The sequence below is a fragment of the Microcaecilia unicolor genome, chromosome 2 (genome assembly GCF_901765095.1).
Source record: "Microcaecilia unicolor chromosome 2, aMicUni1.1, whole genome shotgun sequence".
Taxonomy (NCBI): domain Eukaryota; kingdom Metazoa; phylum Chordata; class Amphibia; order Gymnophiona; family Siphonopidae; genus Microcaecilia; species Microcaecilia unicolor.
Window position 1 is genome coordinate 477,057,104 of NC_044032.1, and position 23,572 is coordinate 477,080,675.

The following is a 23,572-nucleotide window of genomic DNA, read 5'->3' on the forward strand; positions in this document are numbered from 1 at the left end:
CATGTCAGGGATGCCCCCTTTCTCCTTTGTTGTTTCTATTGTCACTGGAACTGCTTTTGTGTATGTTGAGAGCAGCTGAGATTACGGGAGTGACCATCAGGACCCAGGTCATTAAAGTAATGGCTTTTGCAGATGACTTCCTCTTAATGCTAATGGAGCCCCAATCCTCTTTGCCTATGTTGCGTGTGATTGCTGATTATGGGCAGCTCTCTGGCTTTAAACTTGATCTTGCTAAATCACAAGCCCTTCCTTCCCAGCCAGAGGTGTGTAGTGTCTGGCAGGGGCCTTTCCCCTTAGCTGGGTAGAGGGTCAGATTAAATACCTGGGGGTCCTCATCCCTATAGATTTGTCAGGCCTGTATGCCAGGAATGTCAGACTGCTGCTGCTCGACACAAAGTGAACTCTTGGTCTCTGGCATGCTTACCCTGTGTCCCTTGTAGGGCACATTGTTTTTTTTCAATATGATTTTGGCCCCACGGTAGCTATATATTTTTCAAATGCTGCCATTGTTTCTCTGAGTATATGATGAGAGGGCACTATCGGGTCATGAAAGACTAATTTTGGAAGGGTACCAGACTATCAATTTCAATCTTATGTATGTAAACCCTGCTCTCACGGAGGGTTGGGCTTGATGAACATGCGTTATCTAACTGTGGCTTGTACTATGTGATACATCAATGATTGGTATAGGGGAGTGGGGGATTTTTCTATGACACTGTTGGAGACTAACCATTTTTCCAGGATTCACTTAAGTGGGCAGCTTCACACTATCCTGGGCTGCTCGCCTTCACTATTGAAGTAGAATCCCTTTCTGAAGACGGCAAGGGTCAAATTACCACGTCAAAGCTTTGAAAATTTCCTCTATAGAGGCTTACCTCAAGACTCAAGTGGGTTTCCGACGTAGCCATGGCTCTGACACTATAAGCCTTGAAATGTCCCTCTACAGTCAGCCCAACCTGGGCATAAATAAAGGAGATCTGCTAGCCAATTGGAAATTGTGTGTGTGCCGATGACTACCCTCATCCTGTTTGCGTCAAAAGAAGCAAAAAGCTGGGTGGATTGTCTATGGGCTTTAGTCTGCACCAGATAGGCTCTTGTAATCCAAGGTATGCAGTACATTCTCGCCAGGATGGGCATGTGTTTTGGGAAAATGTAGCTAGAATAATTGATTAAGATGGAAATCTGACACTACCTTAGGAAGGAACTTAGGATGTATGCGGAGAAGTACTCTATTGTGGTGAAACTTAGTGTAAGTGGTATCAACTACTAGAGCCTGAAGCTCACTTTCCCAGCGAGCTGAAGTGACTACCACCAGAAACACAACTTTCCAGGTCAAATACTTCAAATGACAGGAATCAAGTGGCTTAAAAGGAGCTTTCATCAGCTGGGTGAGGACAACATTGAGATCCCATGACACAGTTGGAGGTCTGATAGGGGGTTTTGTCAATAACAAACCTCACATGAAGTGAACAACTAGAGGCTGTACAGAGATGGGATTATCTCCCACACGGTCATGATAAACACTAATTGCACTGAGATGAACCCTTACAGAGTTATTTTTCAAACCAGACTCATAAAGGTGCAGGAAGTATTCAAGCAGTTTTTCTGTAGGACAAGTGAGGGGATCTAAGGTCTTGCCCTCACACCAGACAGCAAACCTTCTCCACTTAAATGAGTAACACCTCTTGGTGGAGTCTTTTCTGGAAGCCAAAATGCGGAGGACACCCTCCGGCAAATCCAAGGTTTCAAATTCTATGCTTGTAACATTCAAGCTAGTCAGTGTCCACATTGGGCTCCATTGGGTGATGGCGTCCAGCTGTCAGAATACAACAGACTACTTGTCCTCGGAGAATTCTAAATTTTCATAATTGAACATATTTGTAATTTTGCAAATTTAAATGTGGTATAAGTTATTTATTTATTATTAGGATTTATTTACCGTCTTTTTGAAGGCTTTCACCAAATGTGGTGTACAATTAGACTAAATCAAACATGAGCAATAAACAATTACAGCAGTAAAAACATTGTAAGTAGTATATTGTGCCATACTTTGTATTGTTATTTGAATGTCAATACAATACGTCATAGAACATTGTAATTGACAGTGTAGGGTATAAGCAAAGATGGAACATATAAATAGTTAATAGAGTACGAAGAGTTAGAAAATAAGGTGACTAGTTTAAAGAAAGTTGCACATGAGGTCAGAGAGATGGTTAACATATAGACAGGTGCTGGATGTATGATAGATCAAGACCCATTCTCGGAGGACAGTGTTCATGAGGAGCTAGCTAAACTAAAATTACACAAAGCGATGGGGCCTGATGGGATACATTCAAGGAACTTGGAGAAGTTCTGGCAGCTCCGCTGACTGACCTCTTCAGTGCTTCCTTAGAGTCTGGTGTGGTTCTGGAGGACTGAAGGGTGGATATGATCCCTTTGAATAAGTGTAAGTAAGGAGGAGGTTGAGAATGTCAGACCTGTCAGTCTGACCTTGGTAGTGAATAAACTAATGGAAATGCTTCTAAAGCAGAGAATTGTGAGGTTTCTCGAACTGAATGGAATGCAGGACCCGAAGCAGCATGGCTTCACTAGAGGCAGGTTGTGTCAGATGAATCTGATTGATTTTTTTCAACTGCATGATCAAATGGACGTCAGAGGGGCTCTGGATATGGTGTATTTGGATTTCAGCAAGGCCTTTGACATGGTTCCACATAGGTGACTCATAAATAAATTGAGTTCCCTTGGTATGGGACCTAGAGTAACTGACTGGGTTAAAAATTGGTTGAATGGAAAGAGACAGAGGGTAGTAGTAAATGGAGCTTGCTCTGAAGATAAGGATGTTATCAGTGGAGCACCACAGGGATTGGTCCTAGGGCAGGCTCTTTTTAACACCTTTGTGAGTGATATTGCAGAAGGGCTGTCTGGCAAGGTTTGCCTCTTTGCAGATGATACCAAACTCTGCAACAGGGTGGACACCCCCGAGGGTGTGGATGACATGAGGAAGGAAATAGCGAAGCTTGATGAATAATCCAATATTTGGCAATTAGGATTTAATGCTAAAAACTGCAGGGTCACGCACTTGTGACACAAGAATCCGAGGGAACCGTACAATATAGGGGGTGAAGTGCTTCTGGTTACAAAGGAAGAGCAGGACTTGGGGGCGATTGTGTCTGTTGACCTTAAAGTGGCCAAACAGGTAGAAACAGCGAGTCAGAGCCAGAAGGATGCTTAGGTGCATAAGGCGAGGGATGACCAGCAGGAAGAAAGAGGTGATGTGCACTCGTATAAGTCTCTGTTGAGGCCCCATTTAGAGTACTGTGTGCAATTCTGGAGACCGCACCTACGGAAAAATATAAACAGCATGTAGTTGGTCCAGAGGGCAGCTACAAAACTGGTAAGTAGTCTTAGACATAAAACATATAAGGACAGGCTTATGAACCTCAACATCTAAACGCTGGAAGAGAGGAGGGAAGGAGGAGATATCATAAAAACATTTAAATATCTCAGGGGCATTAATGTACAGGAAGAGAGCCTTTTTTTAAATGAAGGAAATTTGGAATGAGATGGCATACAATGAAGTTAAGAGGAAATAGGCCTAGGAGAAATCTAAGAAAATATTAGTATACGGAAAGTGTGGTGGAAGCGTGGAATGGCCTCCAGGTGGAGGTTGGGACGAGGACTGTGTCAGAGTTTAAGAAAGCATGGACAAGCATGTGGAATCCCTTAGGAAAATGAGTTAAGGGTTATGGAGGATGGGCCATTATCTGCCGTTATATTGCTATAGGTCAGAGAGTAAGAGGATTTAGAAAATAAGATGACTAATGAGTGATGTCCTGCTGCAATATGTGCAGCCTGTGTCACTCCTTGTGTGTGTGAGTGAGACATTTAGAGACATCTGGTTGGATTATGGCTGAAGCAGCCTTTTTGTTATTGTTTGAGACTGCTCTTATTTTCCCCTAGTTAGTAGTTAGGGTGTTCGTTTTGTTCACCTATTAAAAACGTATTTGCCATGAAATCACCTATTAAAAACGTATTTGCCATGAAATCCCCAAAGTCAAAGAAGTTCCAAACACACTGACTGCAGTGATAATTTTCTGAAAGAAAGAAAAAATATATCAGCTCAGGGCCAACAGTGGCTTCAATCTCCACTCTAGCTTCGCCTGTAAACAAAAGGAAGTAAACTCCAAAATGTTCCAGGTCGGTGCCCTGACACGCAACCAACACGGCTCGGCTGCGAAAGGGTTAACAAGGCTGGTCGTCATCAAGGCTCTTCATAAAAACTATCACAAGTAAAATAGTTTTTCCATTCCATAAGTATTTCTCCAATGTTTTTTGGCGACCACCAATGTTATGCTTGCCTCTTTGACACCGCAAAAAGGTACAAGCAAAACGCTTTCTCTCCTCTTGCCTTTAGAGCGGAGGCGGTTTGTTGTTGTCGTCTCGTCGTCGGCCCTAGGTACTGACGTCACGCGTTCTCACTGGCCGGCGGCTGCCAAAGTGGTAGTCGTCGTGCGCTGGCGCGCACCCCAACAGACAACAAATCGAGACGGATACGCCCCACCCACCCCGCGAGACGCTGTCACTCAGTCGCGCGCGCGGACTTCCCCGTTTCCGAGTAGTCGAGCTCAGTATCACCGGGGAGAAGAGGTTGCCCTCGTTGTCCCTGCTGTTCTTCCGCCTGCAAAGATGGAGGCGGTTGTGGACAGCCGGCCTGCGTTCTGTACCTAGTGACAGAACGCCGGGGCAGGGGTAGGAGAGGAAAGAAAAACGCCCCGGGCCCTGTATGGTGCTTTTGCTAGAGAAAGAGTCAGTGACGAGCTGCCTTTCCTCCCTTGGCGAAGTGGTAGCCTGGCAAGCACTTTTCTAAATAATTCCACTCAGAACTTTTTTTTTTCCCTATGAATCCTGGTGTTTGGGGCAGTTTCTCTTTCTGGTGAGCCCGCAGGAATTCAAGTATAAGAAGATAACCAGTCGCGTTCACGATGTGGTTGAAGTTGTTTTTCTTGCTTCTATATTTCCTGCTCCTGTTTGTCTTGGCCAGATTTTTCGAGGCCATTGTTTGGTATGAGACGGGCATGTTTGCCAGCCAGTTGGTGGATCCAGTGACCCTAAGCTTCAAGAAGCTAAAAACCATTCTGGAGTGCCGGGGGCTGGGCTACTCGGGCCTTCCCGAGAAGAAGGATGTGAGGGAGCTGGTGGAGAAGTCAGGTAATTCAGCACCTGAGTGCTGTCAAGACATTACCCCCCGACTCCCCCCCCCCCCCCGACTCACAGTATGCAGATACATTGCTGGTTAAAAAGGTCTACAAACGTATGGAGCCCATTATTCAGTAAAGGCTGAACTAATTGTACCCGATTTGCAGCCAAATTTATGAGCACCATCTTAAGTTAGGAGCTTAAAAGTTAGGTTTATAAATGTAGGCCTGACGTATTAGCCTAAATTTAAGAACCTGGTGCTGAAAATCAGTGCTAAATGGCATTTTTTCCTTAAATCTTCCCTATTGCCACCCTTTTCTAGTTATCCTAAATTTAGGAATGTAGTGAAATATGAGTATAAATCTAGGCACTTGTGCTCCTAGGTTAGCCCTCTTGACATTTTTACTAGGCATAACTCTCAAAGGTGTATAAAATTCTTTGAATATTGGGCCTATAGTCTTATAGAAGTCAAACTGCTGCTTTACTCAAAACAGTGAGACTTAATGTGGGATTAAATTTTGAGTATGTGCGAGAAAGACCTTTACATTAACCACACACACTAAATTGCTTTCAGAGCTGCTGTATGCATATTTTCAAATATATTTTAGTATAAAAAAATTGAGTAGTTTGTAGCTCATGATGATCTGTATTAGGTAAAATGCATGAAAGGTCACAGAATTCAAATTTGTAAGAAGTATTCCTTTTTGTAATACTAATTTCTTTGTATTTGTCCAATCTTCCTGGCAGCTGTTTTGAGCTCTGATAAAAATGAAGTATCAGACCTGAACTGCATCGCTTTGAAATTTCTTAACAGCATAAGTACCCTGGAATGAGAGAGATTTATTAGGATAGCTGGAGCTAACACGTTTTAAGTTCTGAAAATGTTAATAAAATATTTTCATCTAGCAGGTCATTTTAGAAAGATTTCAACAAGTAATCCTCTTTTACACATCGAAAAGGGACTTTTCTAAAATTGCATGGCAGTATATGTGAATATAAGTTCATTTGCTGGCAGTAACATGTACTTAGACACATGTTGCACGTAGGCATTTATAAGAACATAAGAGTAGCCATACTGGGTCAGACCAAGGGTCCATCTAGCCCAGTAACCTGTGTTCCAAACAGTTGCCAAGCCAGGTCACAAGTACCTGGAAGAAACCCAAATCATGGCAACACTTCATACAAATCCCAGGGCAAGCAGTTGCTTCCCATGTCTGCCTCAATAGCAGACTATGGACTTTTCCTCCAGGAATTTGTCCAAACCTTTTTAAACCCAGATACGTTAACCGCTGTTACCACATCCTCCGGCAAAGAGTTCAACTATTCGTTGAGTGAAAAAATATTTCCTCCTATTTGTTTTAAAAGTATTTCCATGTAATTTTCTTGTGTCCCCTAGTCTTTGTACTTTTGGAACAAGTACTACTACTACTACTAATCCTATCTCTTCAACAAGGCCTACAATGAGAATCCATAGCTTATTATAACACCTTACCACTTCACCCTGTTCTGATAGTCCTCTTTCTATAACTTTGTTCAGCTCTTTTCTCCTCATCCATGATCTTGTTGTAACACCAATTGTACCTGTCTCCTGGAATGGCGTTGCCATAACAGGTTTTTGTAAGCCACATTGAGCCTGCAGATATGTGGGATACAAATGCAATAAATAAATAAATTTCTATAGCACTACTAGACATACGCAGCACTGTAAAAAAAATCAATTTACGTCTACTTGCTCTACACTACTCAGGATTTTGTAGACCTCGATCATATCTCCCCTCATCCGTCTCTTTTCCAAGCTGAAGAGCCCTAACCTCTTTAGCCTTTCCTCATACAAGAGGAGTTCCATCCCCTTTATCATTTTGGTCACTCTTCTTTGAACCTTTTCTAATTCCGCTATATCTTTTTTTGAGATATGGCGACCAAAACTGAACGCGATACTCAAGGTGCAGACGCACCATGGAGCGATACAAAGGCATTATGGTGTTTTAGGTCTTATTCACCATCCCTTTCCTAATAATTCATAGCATCCTATTTGTTTTTTGGCCACCACCGCACACAGAGCAGAAGATTTCAACGTATTATTTACAACGACACCCAGATCTTTTTGTTGAGCGCTGATCCCCAAGGTGGACCCTAGCATCAGGTAATTGATTTGGATTATTCTTTCCAATGTGGATCACCTTACATTTGTTCGCATTAAATTTAATTTGCCATTTGGACACCCAGTCTTCCAGTTTCTTAAGCGCACAACTCTCCACAATGTAATCCATAACCAAGTTGTAACAAATGTATTTCTATTATTCATATCCTATTGTAAGCCACACTGAGCCCGCAAAAAGGTAGGAAAATGTGGGATACAAATGCAATAAATAAATAAATAATATTTCATAGTCTGCATGTGTTTTAACAACCTTGAATAGTTTTGTATCACCTGCAGATTTGATCACCTCACTCGTTGCGATTTCCATATCATTTATAAATATGTTAAATAGTACCGGTCCCAGTATAGATCCCTGTGTCACTCCACTGTTCACCCTTCTCCATTGAGAGAAATGACCATTTAAACCTACCCTCTGTTTTCTGTCCAATAACCAATTCCTAATTAACACTAGAACCTTGCCTCCTATCCCATAACACTTTCATTTTCTCAGGAGCTTCTCATGAGGAACTTTATCAAAAGCTTTCTGAAAATCTAGATACACTACATCAACCGGCTCATTTTTATCCACGTGTTTATTCACGCCTTCAAAGAAATGAAGCAAATTGGTGAGGCAAGACTTCCCTCGGCTGAGCCCATACTGACTCTGTCCCATTAAACCTTGTTTGTCTACGTGTTCTGTAATTTTATTCATTATAATAGTTTCCACTATTTTTGCCCTGTATCGACATCAGGCTTACTGGTCTATAATTTCCCAGATCACCCCTAGAACCCTTTTTAAAAATCAGCGTCACATTGACCACCCTCCAGGCTTCAGGTACTGTGGATGATTTTAACAACAGGATACATATTGCTAACAACAGATCAGCAATTTCCTGCTTGAGTTCTTTGAATACCCTCAGATGTACGTCATCCAGTCCAGGTGATTTACTACTCTTTTTAATTTGTTTGGCTCAGTACATCTTCCAGGTTCACTGAGATTTCTTTCAGTTCCTCTGCATCATCACCCTTGAAAACCAATTCCGGTACAGGCAGATCTCTTACATCTTCTTCCGTAAAGACAGATGCAAAGAATTCATTCAGTTTCTCCGCTATGGCCTTGTCCTCCCTGAGCGCCCCTTTTGCTCCATCGTGGTCTAATGGTCCCACAAATTCCCTCGCAGGCTTTCTGCTTCTGATGTACCTGAAAAAGTGTTACTGTGAGTTTTAGCACAGTTTAATCTTCATGTTCTCTTTTAACCTTCTTTATTAATGCTTTTCATCTGACTTGCCAGTTCTTACGTTGATTCTTATTTTCTTCATTTGGGTCCTTTTTCCATTCTTTGAAGGACAATCTTTTGGCTGTAATGGCCTCTTTTACTGCACCTTTTAACCATGCTGGCTGATGTTTTCTCTTCTTTCCACCTTTGCAAATACATGGAATGCATCTGGACTGGGCTTCCAAGATGGTATTTTTGAATAATGTTCTTGCCTGATTTAGTGTCCTAACCTTTGCAGCCAATCCTTTTAATTTCCTTTTAATCATTTTTCTCATTTTGTTATAGTCGCCCTTTCAAAAATAAAATGCAGATACAGTAGATTTTCTTTGCGGGTTCATCCCAGATAGTAGCTGAAACTTGAACATGTTGTAATCACTGTTTCCCAGGGGACCCGCCACCAACCCAACATCGCCACCTCTCGCACTATGCCCTGCATGCCACCAAGGACCAGATCCAAAATGGCTCCCCCTTTCGTCGGTTCCTGGACCAGCTGCTCCAAGAAGCAGTCATTTATTATAACTAGAAATTTTATCTCCCTTTCTCTCCCTGATGTAACATTTATCCAGTCAATATCGGGGTAGTTAAAATCATCCATTATTATAGCATTGCCCAATTTGCCAGCTTTCCTAATCTCTGTAAACATTTCTTCATCCTTCTGTTCATTCTGTCCCGGCAGACAATAGTACAGCCCTACGAGAATACTCCTTCCCTTCACACACAGAATTTCTATCCATATTGATTCCACGCTGCTATCTGTGTCATGTGACATGTTTATTTTATTTGACTCAGTTCCCTCTTTAACATATAGCGCAACCCCCCCCCCCCCTCCAATTTGATCCTCTCCATCATTGAGATACAGTTTGTACCCTGTTAACACAGTGTCCCATTGTCATTTTTCCACCAAGTCTCTGAGATGCCTGTTATAGCACTAAATGATGAGGTAGATATATATTCTAACTCTCCCATCTTAATTTTTAGGCTTCTAGCATTTGTATACAGGCACTTCAAATTGTGTTTCTAGGAGCTAAGCTGTGATGTACGTGCTACTTTTATAAAATGTACAGAGTATGCACACACATGCCTGCTGGTGTTAAATTTTGTGTGTGTACTTGCATTTACGCACATTCTGGGTGCTTATTTTAGCAAGGGATGTAGGTGTTTGTTTCCCTTATAAAAAAATCTCCAATAAGGTGTCCAAGAATATAAATACAATTTTTCAATAACTGAGAACAATATCATACAAAAATTTAAAAAATTCTCACTCCTACACTTCTCAGCCATAAATAGAAATAAGGACCATCAGTTAAAGTGGTGTATAAGATCTGATAAATGGCAAAGGGGCTACTTTTACGTGCTATTTTAGCACAAAGCCTACTTTATACATTGAGACCTAGTTCCTTACAACTGGGGTTAACACATCTCAATGGTAGCTCATGTTGAAAACTTCTCCCCTAAATATATAATGCCATAGTGTAATCACATATCAAAAATGTTTTAGCCTGAACCAATAAAATAGAATAAATTCTTCACATTATAGAAAGTCACCAGTGCGTTCTAGCTCAGTCTAATCTTTAGCAAAGATCGGACATGAATTTGTGTTTTGAGGTAATATCACAGATGCTATCTTCTGAACTTCACAACTTTTTCTGAAACCAGAATTTTTCCTGAAACCAGTGATAACTCGGTAGTGCTAAATAGGGTTTATCTCTTTTCTGCATGACAAAAATCAGTGTTTAAAAAAAGTGATCTAGTTTAACTCCGTGAGGAAAGCTCGGTCCTCTTTGGAGCTGAACTATGTAATTTATTTATTTAGATTTAGATTTTTGCGCACACCTTTTTCAGTAGTAGCTCAAGGTGAGTTACATTCAGGTATACTGGATATTTCTGTGTCCCAGAAGGGCTCACAATCTAAGTTTGTACCTGAGGCAATGGAGGGTTAAGTGATTTGCCCAAGATCACAAGGAGCAGCAGTGGGATTTGAACCGGCCACCTATGGATTGTAAGACCGGTGCTCTGTATATATAAACAATCAATTAGATGTGACATTCAATGATTCATTTCAGCTGTTTTCTATAGTTGAGTGATTTGTTTTCAAATTATGTGGCTCCTGAGGTTAAGAAATGGCGTTAGGAGATCGCTTTAGGGACTACTGATGTATTAGTACTCGACTATAATTCTCCTTTAGTGCTTTACAAAAAGTCTAACTGATCTCAATTTGGACAAGCCTCGTTTAATATATAAGCATTCCCATTTTTATTGTCTTTATTTAATGGCCATTTTATTATTTGTAACTTGTGGATATGTGGTTTGAGGATAAGTGCCCAAAATGAGTGATTCTGCATTATGTAATATGTATGGGGGAGAATTCTATACTTGGCTCACAATCCAGCAAACTTACCTGATTGTGAATACCTTAGTCATGGATATTGTTTGGTTACACAGTGCTTTGTTTTTTTGAGAGAAGCTATTTTTAAGGGCTTTAAACCCATTTATTCAGGAAATGTTTTTTAAATTGGCTGGCAAACTCAACCAGGTCATGAACATCATGATTATACAGTTAACACATTTGTGTCATTGTTACCATAGTTCTGGTATGGCACTCAAGGTTTTGACAACCAGATTGTCAGATAGAAAATGGTACAAGAACATCATGTTAGCTGCACAGGTTCATGCAAGGGGGTTTGATTGAGAACAGGAGACAGCATGATGTCAAAAAGTTGAAGCCACTTAGTTTAGTCTAAATTTCCCCTTCCCTGTGCAGCCGTCGTTCTGCGTACACTCAAAACAAAGCAAACAAACCTATGAGCTGCTGCATCCTCGTTGTCATTCTTTATTGTTGTTAGCATTTTTATTTAATCTCACTTATATTTTCAAACGTGCCAGCTTGTTCAGCATATGGCTATACACAGAGGAAGTATAATAATGGAATAACTTTTCATAAGTAGAGTAGTAATTTGTTATAAATCATAATTAGTGTGTCATTTGGAGGGGCTGGTTATAGGGATACCCTAGCATGTGTTATATTTGTACTGAGATTTTTTTTCTCCTGGTAAAGGGCCACTAAAATGGACATGTTATGAGGATCAGGTGTTCAACATTCAGAGTTTGTGTCTGTTTGTTTATTGCAGTTATATCCCACTTTAAACATGAAATAGGTTGAAACCTGAGAGCATTTAAAATCTTTTTTCCTGTACCTAGATCAAAAGAGAACTTGTTCCTTTTGTTTTGTGGAATGCAGTGGTATATTTTAAAACTGCACTTAATATTATTTATTGCTAAAATTTAAAAGAATGATATTAAATAATGAGGGCAAAGCTACCTTCATGCAGAAGTCCAGAGTTGGTCTAAATGTGCCAACATTTTCCAGTTCTGTGATATATATATATTTTTTCAAGTCGGTTTTCAACAGCATTTTCTCAATTACTCAAATTTAATTAATAAGTTTTGGATGTTACTGAATTCTATTATTCTATCTTGCATATTACTGTATGTCTAGTTTTGGCACAGTAGAAGTCATCACATGGACAAAATATAAGAAAACCAATGGACTGCATTAGGGGCTTGTAGCCCATTTAATTATGTTTAAACAAATGAGAGATCTGCATGAAAGAAAATTATTTATTTTTATTATTTTGACTTATGAAAACCACTTGTCCCTGAAATGTGCTCAAAACAGAATAATCCATTTGTACAAAAGAGATAAAGTTAAGATGTGATTCCATGTTCCCCAATGAAAGCAGAGTTTTATTTTACACCAGGCTTCCCAAGGCAGATTGCAACAACAGTTAAGATGAACCCATCAGTACACAGAATGTCCTCACTGAAATTAGGCCATGTATTACTATATTGTATATAACAGTGTAGAAAAATGAGCACAAAATACAGCTGTTAACACCAGCTACAATAATTTTTGACATTGTTTTAGTGATATTCAGTTTTGATTTCATGATATTTATATCTACACTAGTAAAAAAGGCCCGTTTCTGACACAAATGAAACGGGCGCTAGCAAGGTTTTCCTCGGAGTGTGTGTGTTTGGGAGAGTGTATGTGAGAGTGAGTGTTTGAGAGTCAGAGTGAAAGTGTGAGTCCAATCCATGCTCCTCTGTCACCTGGCCCCTCCATTCATCCCTATCCAGCAATTCCGCTGTCTCCCTGAGGCCTGCCCTGCAATCCATATGCATCCATGGCCATCTGTCCCCTCCATTCATCCCTATCCAGCAATTCCCCTCTCCATGAGTCCTGCCCTTCCAATCCATGCCCATCCATGCTCCTTTGTCACCTGGCCCCTGCATTTTTCCCTATCCAGCATTTCCCCTCTCTGCCTGAGGCCTGCCCTGCAATCCATATCCATCCATGGCCATCTGTCCCCTCCATTCATCCCTATCCAGCAATTCCCCTCTCCCTGAGTCCTGCCCTTCCAATCCATACTCCTCTTTCACCTGGCCCCTCCATTCATCCCTATCCAGCAATTCCCCTCTCTGCCTGAGGCCTGCCCTGCAATCCATATGCATCCATGCCCATCTGTGCCCTCCATTCATCCCTATCCAGCAATTCCCCTCTCCCTGAGTCCTGCCCTTCCAATCCATGCCCATCCATGCTCACCTGTCACCTGGCCCCTCCATTTTTCCCTATCCAGCATTTCCCCTCTCTGCCTGAGGCCTGCCCTGCAATCCATATCCATCCATGGCCATCTGTCCCCTCCATTCATCCCTATCCAGCAATTCCCCTCTCCCTGAGTCCTGCCCTTCCAATCCATACTCCTCTTTCACCTGGCCCCTCCATTCATCCCTATCCAGCAATTCCCCTCTCTGCCTGAGGCCTGCCCTGCAATCCATATCCATCCATGGCCATCTGTCCCCTCCATTCATCCCTATTCAGCAATTGCCGTCTCCCTGAGTCCTGCCCTTCCAATCCATGCCCATCCATGCTCATCTGTCACCTGGCCCCTCCATTTTTCCCTATCCAGCAATTGCCCTGTCTCCCTGAGGCCTGCCCTGCAATCCATATCCATCCATGGCCATCTGTCCCCTCCATTCATCCCTATTCAGCAATTGCCGTCTCCCTGAGTCCTGCCCTTCCAATCCATGCCCATCCATGCTCATCTGTCACCTGGCCCCTCCATTTTTCCCTATCCAGCAATTGCCCTGTCTCCCTGAGGCCTGCCCTGCAATCCATATCCATCCATGCCCATCTGTCCCCTCTATTCATCCCTATCCAGCAATTTCCCTCTCTCCCTGAGTCCTGCCCTCCCAATCCATGCCCATCCATGCTCCTCTGTCCCCTGCCCCCTCCATTCATCCCTTTCCAGCAATTGCCCTCTCTCCCTGAGCCCTGCCCTCCCAATCCATGCCCATCCATGCTCCTCTGTCCCCTGCCGCCTCCATTCATCCTTTTCCAGCAAGTCCCCTGTCTCCCTTCCATGACCCCCCCTTGCATCCATGCTCCTCTCTCTCCCATGTCCCAGCCTGGGCCGCCCCCTTCTCCCCCCCCCCCCCTTCGCATCCATGGTGTCGTTTCTCCCCTGCCCTCCCGCTCCCATTGTTTTTCTTTTGTGGCCACCCTCTTCGCTCCCCCCAACCGTTTTAATTTTTTTTTCTTGTTTTTAAATGTACCTCCGTGGCGGTTCCGGCAGCGAAGCGTCAGGGAAGGAGGCGGTGCTCCCAACGTCTAGGTTTCCCTTCGCTGTGTTCCGCCTTCTTTTGACGTCATCCTTGACGTCAGAAGAAGGCGGAACACAGCGAAGGGAAGGCTAGACGTTGAGAGCGCCGCCTCCTTCCCTGACGCTTCACTGGCGAGCGTTGCGATTGGATGAGTGTCATTGCTCCGCCCTCGACGTCATCACGTTTGACGCGTGGGCGGGGCAGACACAATGCGATCTCACCCCCTTCACCTTTGGCTAACAGAGGCTTCATTCGAACGTTGGAGGTGCGTTTTATATAGAGAGATGTGGGGCGCTTTCAAATAAACTAAAAAGATGTTAAATAAATGTTTTGGCACTGCCTATCCAACTGGAACAGCTTTTGACATTTTACAGATGGGACTACACATAGGCATTTCTAATTAACTTTTACTATTGCTTTCAATAGCGTTTGCGTTTTGGGTGTACTTATGACGCCGCCTACTGCCGCCAACCTACGCCTACTGGCTTCAACCAATATAATGGGTTAGATAGCCTCCTGTTCTCAATCTAACGTCCTTGGGTCATGTGCAAGTAACAGTGAGGCCCTGCAGGGCGTGAATAATTGTTCTGTTAATCTTCTGAGGTGACTAGAATTGCTTAGTCTTGTATGCTGCATGTTCACTTTGAAGCACAATTGTAGGACAACAGGCATCTTGTAAATTACTGGTACAAAAAAGATACGTTGTCAAGTAATATTTTAACATCTCAAGTTTCCATACAGAAGATAAACAGATGCTGAGGCTTCAAACATGTTTGACAGACTTTTTTTTTTTTTTTTTTTGCCTCTAACTTCCAAAGATTCTGCTGGATGGATTTTTTTCAATTAAATTCAGGTCTTATATACCGCTAATATCCCCTGTTTAGGGTTCAGTGCGGTTTACATCAATATTGGAACAAAAGTTACAATATTATAAGTAAGGCATTGGGTGAATACTAGGGGAGTATGGCATGATGGCTGTGTAGATTATCAATCTGATGTCTGGAAGTTCTAGAGTTAGGGAGGACGTTATAATGCTTTTGTATCGCTCCATGGTGCGACCGCACCTCGAATATTGTGTTCAATTCTGGTCGCCGCATCTCAAAAAATATAGTGGAATTAGAAAAGGTGTTGAGAAGGGCGACAAAAATAATAAAGGGGATGGGACAACTTCCCTATGAGGAAAGGCTAAAGCGGCTAGGGCTCTTCAGCTTGGAGAAAAGGCGGCTGAGGGGAGATATGATAGAGGTCTATAAAATAATGAGTGGAGTTGAATGGGTAGATGTGAAGCGTCTGTTCATGCTTTCCAAAAATACTAGGACTAGGGGGCATACGATGAAGCTACAAAGTACTAAATTTAAAATGAATTGGAGAAAATATTTCTTCACTCAATGTGTAATTAAACTCTGGAATTGGTCATAAAAACTGTGCAGTTCATCAGCTTGCAAGAACTTTAGCCAGACGGTGAAGCGTGCCAACGTGCTTTGCTTTACACAATGTATGTAGGGCTCAATGAAAATACCTGTAACCTGAAACACCGTGGTGACAACAAATAAACCAACTAGTTAGGCCATGTAACTAGGATAGCTTGTAATATTCTTTCATTCTAGTTAAATATGTTAAATGGTGTCCCTTTCCTAATGAGGAACTGGGCATACCCAAGAGAACTTTATTATGCAGCTCTTTCTTTACATAGTAACATAGTAAATGATGGCAGATAAAGACCTGTATGGTCCATCCAGTCTGCCCAACAAAGAGGCATATTTTCAAAGCACTTAGCCTTCCAAAGATCCATAGAAACCTATGGAACTTTGGAAGGCTAAGTGCTTTGAAAATATGCCTCAAAATAAACTAATTTTAGATGGTATGTGATACTTTATATGTATACCCGTTTGATATGTCCTTGCCATTCTCAGGGCATAGACTGTAGAAGTCTGCCCAGCACTCTTCTTGTACTAAAAGTTCTGAAGCTAATGTCAGAGCTCCTTAAAATTTACACTCAGGCCCATCCATATCTATTCAGTCACGATCAGGGTGTAGACCGTAGAAGTCTGCTCAGTACCGGTTTTGCTTCCCAATTACCGGTGTTGCCACCCAATCTCTGCTAAGATTCCGTGGATCCATTTCTTCTAAACAGGATTCCTTTGTGTTTAACCCGTGCATATTTGAATTCCATTACCGTTTTCATCTCCACCACCTCCTGCAGGATGGCATGCCATGTATCCACCACCCTCTCTGTGAAAAAAATACTTTCTGACATTACTCCTGAGTCTGCCCTCCTTTAACTTCAATTCATGTCTTCTAGTTTTACTGCCTTCCTGTCTATGGAAAAGGTTTGTTTGCGGATTAGTACCTTTCAAATATTTGAACATCTGTATCATGTCATCCCTGTTTCTCATTTCCTCCAATGTATACATGTTCAGGTCGGCAAGTCTCGTACGGTTTGCAACGCAAATTCCATACCATTTTTGTAGCTTTTCTTTGCACCGCTTCCAGTCTCTTTACATCTTTAGCAAGATACGGCCTCCAAAAAGGAACACAATACTCCAAGTGGGGCCTCACCAACGACTTGTAGAGGGGCATCAACACCTCCTTTCTTCTTCTGGTTATACCCCTCTCTGTGCAGCCTAGCATCTTTCTGGCCATGGCCGTCGCCTTGTCACATTGTTTCTTCACCTTTAGATCCTCTGACACCAACACCCCAAGGTCTCTCTCCTGAGTTGAGCTTACTAATCTCTTCACTCCTATCCGGTAACTCTTTTGGGTTTCTGCATCCCAAGTGCATCACTCTGCACTTCTTGGTATTAAATTTTAACTGCCAGACCCTCAACCATTCTTCTAACGTTCGGAGATCCCTGCTCTTTGTTCCTACTCTCTCCAGGATATCAATTCTATTGGCTATCTTCGTGTCATCTGCAAAAAGGCAAACCTTTCCTTCAACCCTTCAGCAATATCTCCCACAAATATATTAAACAGAATTGGCCCCAGCACCGACCCCTGACGAACTCCACTATTCACCTTCCTTTCCTCTGAGCGGATTCCATTTACCACCACCCTCTGCCACCTGTCGGTCAACCAGTTTCCTATCCAGTTCACCACTTTCTGTCCTAAGTTCAACCCTTTCAACTTATTCTTGAGTCTTCTGTGTGGGACCTTATCAAAGGCTTTGCTAAATCCAAGTAGATTGCATCTAGCGCACGTCCGAAGTCAATAAGATTCGTTTGTCAGGATTTTCCTTTGGTAAAGCCATGTTGCCTCAGATCCTCTAACCCGTTGGCTTGTAGAAAGCTAACTATCCTTTTTTTCAGCAGCAACTCCATTATTTTTCTACCACCAACGTGAGCTTACTGGTCTTTAGTTTCCCACTTCTTCCCTGTCTCCACATTTGTGAAGAGGGACCACATCTGCTCATCTTCAATCCTGTGGAAACTCTCCCGTCTCTAAAGATCTAAGAGGTCCCGCCAAGACCTCTCTGATCTCCTTCAGTGATGTATCCCATCCAGCCCCATACTTTGTCCAGCTTCAGATTCTCAAGCTGTTTATAAACTCTTTCTTTGGTATGCTAAACATTTTAAACTATTGAAATAACTACTACCTGCTTAAGTGTTAGCAAGCATAGAGTAGGGAAAGAGAGCACAGGGCAGGAAGGTGGCAGGTGTAAGGTAGAATGAGGCAGAGAGGAAGCAGCAGCAGTTCAAGCTTGTTTGGCCTTTAAGTGTTGCACCACCATAGTGGCTGCAGCCCTGCCACCAGATTATCACTAAAACCAGCTTGTGGCATGCCTCAGCCCTGCTTGTCTCCACATCAAGTAGTGCCAACTTCCATTGCACACACAGAGGATATGGGACCTAGCTCCTGCTATTAAGTCGCTAGTATTAAAAAATAAATAAAATGTCTCAATTCAGACTTCAGTGATAACTTGACCAGCTAACCATTTAAAATTTTATATCTCTACTAGAAAAAAAGGAGATCAAAAAAACCTCTCTTTCTAATGTTTAAGTAGCTTACACTTTTATGTTCATTATTAATATCTTTATTGTAGTTGCTGCAATGATTTAATGTTTGGAAGTAGATGCAAAACTAGGCAATTACTGTTTCCTTATCTAGAAAAGTATGCCTCTTTTATTATTTGCTTGGTTCAATATTTTAAAAAAATGTCTAATAATGTCTTCTGTAATGCCACTATCTTGTATTTCTAATGTCTAATAATGTCTTCTGTAATGCCACTATCTTGTACTTCATGACCATGTAACCCAAAATCCTTCTGTTAAACCAAATGTATATCCTTTTCTATTTCCAGTATCCATGATATATTGTAAGCCACATTGAGCCTGCAAAGAGGTGGGAAAACGTGGGATACAAATGCAATAAAATAAATAAATAAATACGTAGCCTTTCTTACCTGTTGCAACCAGCTTCATTCCAAAGTTTTGAAGAGGTATGGGGGGGGGGGGGGAGTGGCATAATCTGAGTCCATTGCTTGCTTCTTCAGATTGAAACTGGTAGAAAATAAAGCAAATGCAAGTACAGTAGAGTCTCAATTATCTAATGTAAATTAGACAGGTTTTTGGATAATTGGAAAGTTGGCTAATACAGAAAAAGTGGAAGATGGATAAAATAGAAGTATATTGAATGCATATTTTGAAAAAGGAAGCAGTAAAGAGTTTAAAAATTAGGGCCCTGTTTACTAAGGTGCACTAGCGTTTTTAGCATGTGCTAATGCTAGACACACCCATAGGAAAATATAGGTGTCTCTAGCATTAGCATGCACTAATTTTTAGCACACGCTAAAAATTCTAGCTTGTCTACAGCACCGCTTAATAAACAGGCCCTTAATGTGCCCAATAATGTTATGTAGTACTGCTGCTTTTTAACTAAATGTGATGCCAGGAAAGAGAAATAGAAAGCTGTGAGCATCTCAATGACAATGCATTGACATCTCCGAGGTATGTTAGGTACTCTAGAACGTCAGATAAGCAAGACTTCTGCAATAAGTAGCTAGATCTTTTGTATGTTCATTGTGGCTCTCTGGAAATCCAGACCTGTTTGTAACACCATCTCTTAGATATAGGGTATGTGGGCTGTTAAAACACTGGTTTTGAATTAATGGATTTTGAAACCATTAGGTTAATTTTCATGAATGAACTGCAAGTGTATTAAAATGTTAGCCACAATTTTGGAGGCAGTTGAAGTATAGACCATTACTCTGATTTTATTGAAATGGTGAGTGATCATAATAGTTTTGTGGTGCCCTCATTATGGGTGCTAATGGAGGTGTAGTCAGAGGTACTTTTTTTTTTCTTGTATTTTGTCCTACTTGTGGAAAAATTAGTTTTAATAGAGACCAAAATGGTTAGTAAATAGCCAAACAGTTGTATGTACAGTGTGTGTTTTCAACTTTTTAGGCAAGGCTTTTGCACAACATTAGGATGTTACGGTATTTGAAGCATGCATTTTTTCCTTTTTTTAGCCCACAAAACTGGCACCAGTTCACTCTTGCTGCTGATCATTGATATCTGAGCAGGATATAGGTCTAGTAAAAACTAGTGCTACTCAAATGTAAATCCATTACATCATGGACATGCATAGGCTTATATGGCACGGAATGCAAGGACAAAGTTATTCTGATTTGCTGGTTCATAGATATGCTTTGGTCAACACAAGTTTCCCATATATGGCATATAACTGCCAACCCTTGGGGTTTGGATTAGGCAGAAGATAATGCTGTTCCACACACAGTTGGAGTTAATTTTGAACTTTTAACATATTGTTCCAGGAGTTGCTACTATATTTAAACATGTACTTTAGTGATATAAATAAATATTTAAGAGTTAAGTGTGAATTACTAAGATTAAAATGATTAACCATTCAGGAAGGCAAAAAATGTAATATTGCTACGCAGGCCCCTTACCACCTTTCTGCTCAGGGCTTGCGGCATATGTATGAGTCATAAAATCAGGATAGTCTACAACCAAGTTTTTGGAATGCATGAACAAGTTCATGCCATTGTTGCCACATGCAGGGAAGTCATGATATTAAATAATTAATTGGAATGCTAAATAAGACTTCATGTGTCACTTAACATATTAGATGATGGTAAATAGACTGAATTGGCCCATCCAGCCTGACCAGTAAGGTGGCTAGAGTTTGTAATTGCCATTCTATACAAGTTGCCCATCTTATGCCTTTTTGAAGCGCAAAAGTCATTTGATTGCTTTTCTTGATCTGAATTGCTTAATGCTTATTCATGTAGCCTTGCTATTTAGGAATCCTCTTTGTATATTTCACATCTTTTGGAATTTTATCATTTTTGTCCCATCACCTTCTCCAGGAGGGCATTACAGTCATCTGCTAACCCTTTATGTAAAGAAAAAAAGTTTCCTGATATTGCTGTAGGGTATACTTGCAGCTTCATATTATTTTGAAAAGGTTTATTTCTTGTGCATTAATGACTCTCAAGTTTGTAAACACATGTATCTTGTCTTCTGGGATATACATTTTAGATCATCAGGTCCTTTCTTGTATGTTCTCTGGTACAAAACCCACACTATTTTGATCACTTTCCTTTGGAACACCTCTTGTCTCTATATTTTTACAGAGTGCCCTCTCCCTTTGTGTGCTCCTAGGGACTTGGTCTGCGCAGCTTGCTGGTAGAGGTTCCATGGAGCCCCTGCCAGCCATAATATGTATTTGTACTTGGGGCCCTTTTCTTCCAACCCCCCCCCACCTCCGTGGGGCTCTTTGGCAGTGTGCTTCTACATATGCAGCAGGAACATTGTGCCCTGATAGTTTAAAATAAAATAACCACTAAAGAGAAGCTTTTCTTTTTCTTTGAGGGTACATCAGTGCAGAGGCTAGTGAGGGCTGGCCTGACCCTTGTGAGCATATTGGGGAGCCCAGGGAGAGGGTAGAAGTGTTGATTTTCCAGGGTGGTGCAGCAATGCCAGGAGAAAGACACTGCAGGGCGTTGGGGAGCTGGCACATTAGTACTGTTGCTGGCTCCTACTGCCTCGCCTGTGATTTGGAGGTGATTTCACTGGGGAGTGGTTTTAGGGATAACCCAGAGCCAATGCAGAGCAGTGGAGCTTGCTGGAGTTGCAGCTGCCCTTATTTTGCCAGGAAAGGTGATCAGCCTGCCAGAAAAACATGAGGCTTGAAGTGGAAAAATCCCTGGTTAATGATATCGGTCCACAGCATCACTCGACCCTGGCAGAACTGGGGGCCCTGGGGAGACCTGTTGTGGAGCTGGTGCGCCATTTTTTTTCAGGCCCTTACATTGTCTCTCCAGAAGGCTTTCTTTTCAGGACTGGAAGAGTTGCAGGCCATGGAAGCCCTAGAGCCATCTTGCAGGCTGACTGGGAAATGCAAAAGGCCTGGAATCCATAGTGGGGATTTGAAGGCAGGCCAGGTTTTCAATCCTCCTAGAATTATCTCAGGAGGATGCCTGGGATGAGGAGGGTAACAAAGCAGGGCTGTTGGACTCTTTAAAAATGTACCAACATCCGACTCCAATCTTCAAAATAAAAACAAATTTAACATTATATTATAATGTATCATTTTATACTTTTTTTTTGCCCTGTTGCAGCCTAATATCAATTCACTTCTTTCAGGGCCATTAATCAACAGGAATTCACCAACCTGATGTGACATGCTTTCTAATTGGTTGATGGCTGATATTCAAGACCATCACCTACTTCTCAGTCAGTCATTAGCTTCTTCAGCTTGTAACTGAAAGGAAGGGAAGGAGATATATTTGGATTCTTGTTTGACAGTTTAAAAAAATATATATAAACTCATAATGTCAAAGAAGCTTTCCATGAAGTCAGTTGTATTTGAGCATTTCACCATGTCTTGTAGTGCTATAGAAATAATTAGTAGTAGTAGTAACTCAAGATGGAAAATATTTTGTATGTCAGTACATGACACAGGACCCAGATGCTGTGATGCCAAGATAAGCTGTTACTACATCTTTTGGCAAAGAGTTTCAGAGCTTAATATTTTTTTCACTCACAGAATAGTTAAGCTCTGGAATTTGCTGCCGGAGGATATGGTAATAGCAGTTAGCGTATCTGGGTTTAAAAAAATGTTTGGACATTTCCTGGATGAAAGTCCATAGTCTGTATTAAGATGGACATGGGGGAAGCCACTGCTTGCCCAGGGATTGGTAGCATGGAATGTTGCTACTAAATGGGTTTCTGCCAGGTACTGGCAGTACTGGATTGGCCAGTGTTGGAAGTAAGATACTGTGCAAGATAAGATGGACCATTGGCCTGACCCAGTATGGCTATTCTTAACTATTCGTTGAGTGAAAAAATATTTCCTCTTATTTGTTTTGAAAGTATTTCCATGTAAGTTGAGTGTCCCCTAGCCTTTGCACTTTTTGAAAGAGAACAAAAACGATTTACTTCCACTCGTTCTACAGCACTTAGGATTTGTTTTGAAGGTATTTCCATGTATCTTGAGTGTCCCCTAGTCTTTGTACTTTTTGAAAGAGTACAAAAACGATTTACTTCCACTCGTTCTACAGCACTCAGGATTTTGCAGACCTCAATCATATCTCCCCTCAGCTGTCTCTTTTCCAAGTTGAAGAGCACTTCTTGAATCTTTTTTCATACAAGAGGAGTTCCATCCCCTTTTATCATCTTGGTTGCTCTACTTTGAACCTTTTTTAATTCCGCTATATCTTTTTTGAGATACTGTGACCAGAACTGAACACAATACTCAAGGTGAGGTCACATCATGGAGCGATACAGAGGCACTATAGTATTGGTCTGTCTTATTACCATCCCTTTTCTAATAATTCCTAGCATCCTGCTTGCTTTTTTGACCACGGCCGCTTACTGGAAGAGACAGTGTTAGAAAAATGATGTGTGAAGAAGCCCTTAACCAAAAGGAAGAGCTTAAAAAAAAAAAAAAACTCTCAAAGGATGCCTTGTATTTCTTAAAATGGATGCCTGCCACACGCTAAAGTGTGAACTACTTTGCCATCAATGTCTGCTTTATTTGCAATAAGAATGAAATAGTACCAAGATACTGCAGTAGAAGACACAGCTCATTACATCAGCAAGCTTCTCCAGTTCCAAGTGGAAAAGGTTCTGCAAGATTATGAACTTACAATACTTAGAACTTGTTCTTTTTTTTTTTTTTTTAACTAACAATGCTTTAAACATGCTAAGTACAATTAAAGTGACCAACAGCTAGAAGAACACTTCAGAACATATAGAAATGTTTTGAAATTGAAGAGCATGCTTTTGCAACTGAGACACAAGCTGAAGTTGGTACAACAACAAAATTATGATCT

At 41.5% G+C, this 23,572-nt stretch overlaps 1 protein-coding gene across 1 annotated transcript in view; it reads left to right on the forward strand.

Annotated features, from left to right (window-relative positions):
• Positions 1-4,596: 4,596 nt before the first annotated feature.
• The window catches only part of LOC115461329 (charged multivesicular body protein 3-like), a 134,215-nt gene continuing 115,239 nt past the window's right edge, over positions 4,597-23,572 (forward strand). Inside the window, 1 exon segment of the mRNA XM_030191046.1 lies at positions 4,597-5,208. Coding sequence (XP_030046906.1) covers positions 4,983-5,208 — 226 coding nt within the window. The 5' untranslated portion in view covers positions 4,597-4,982.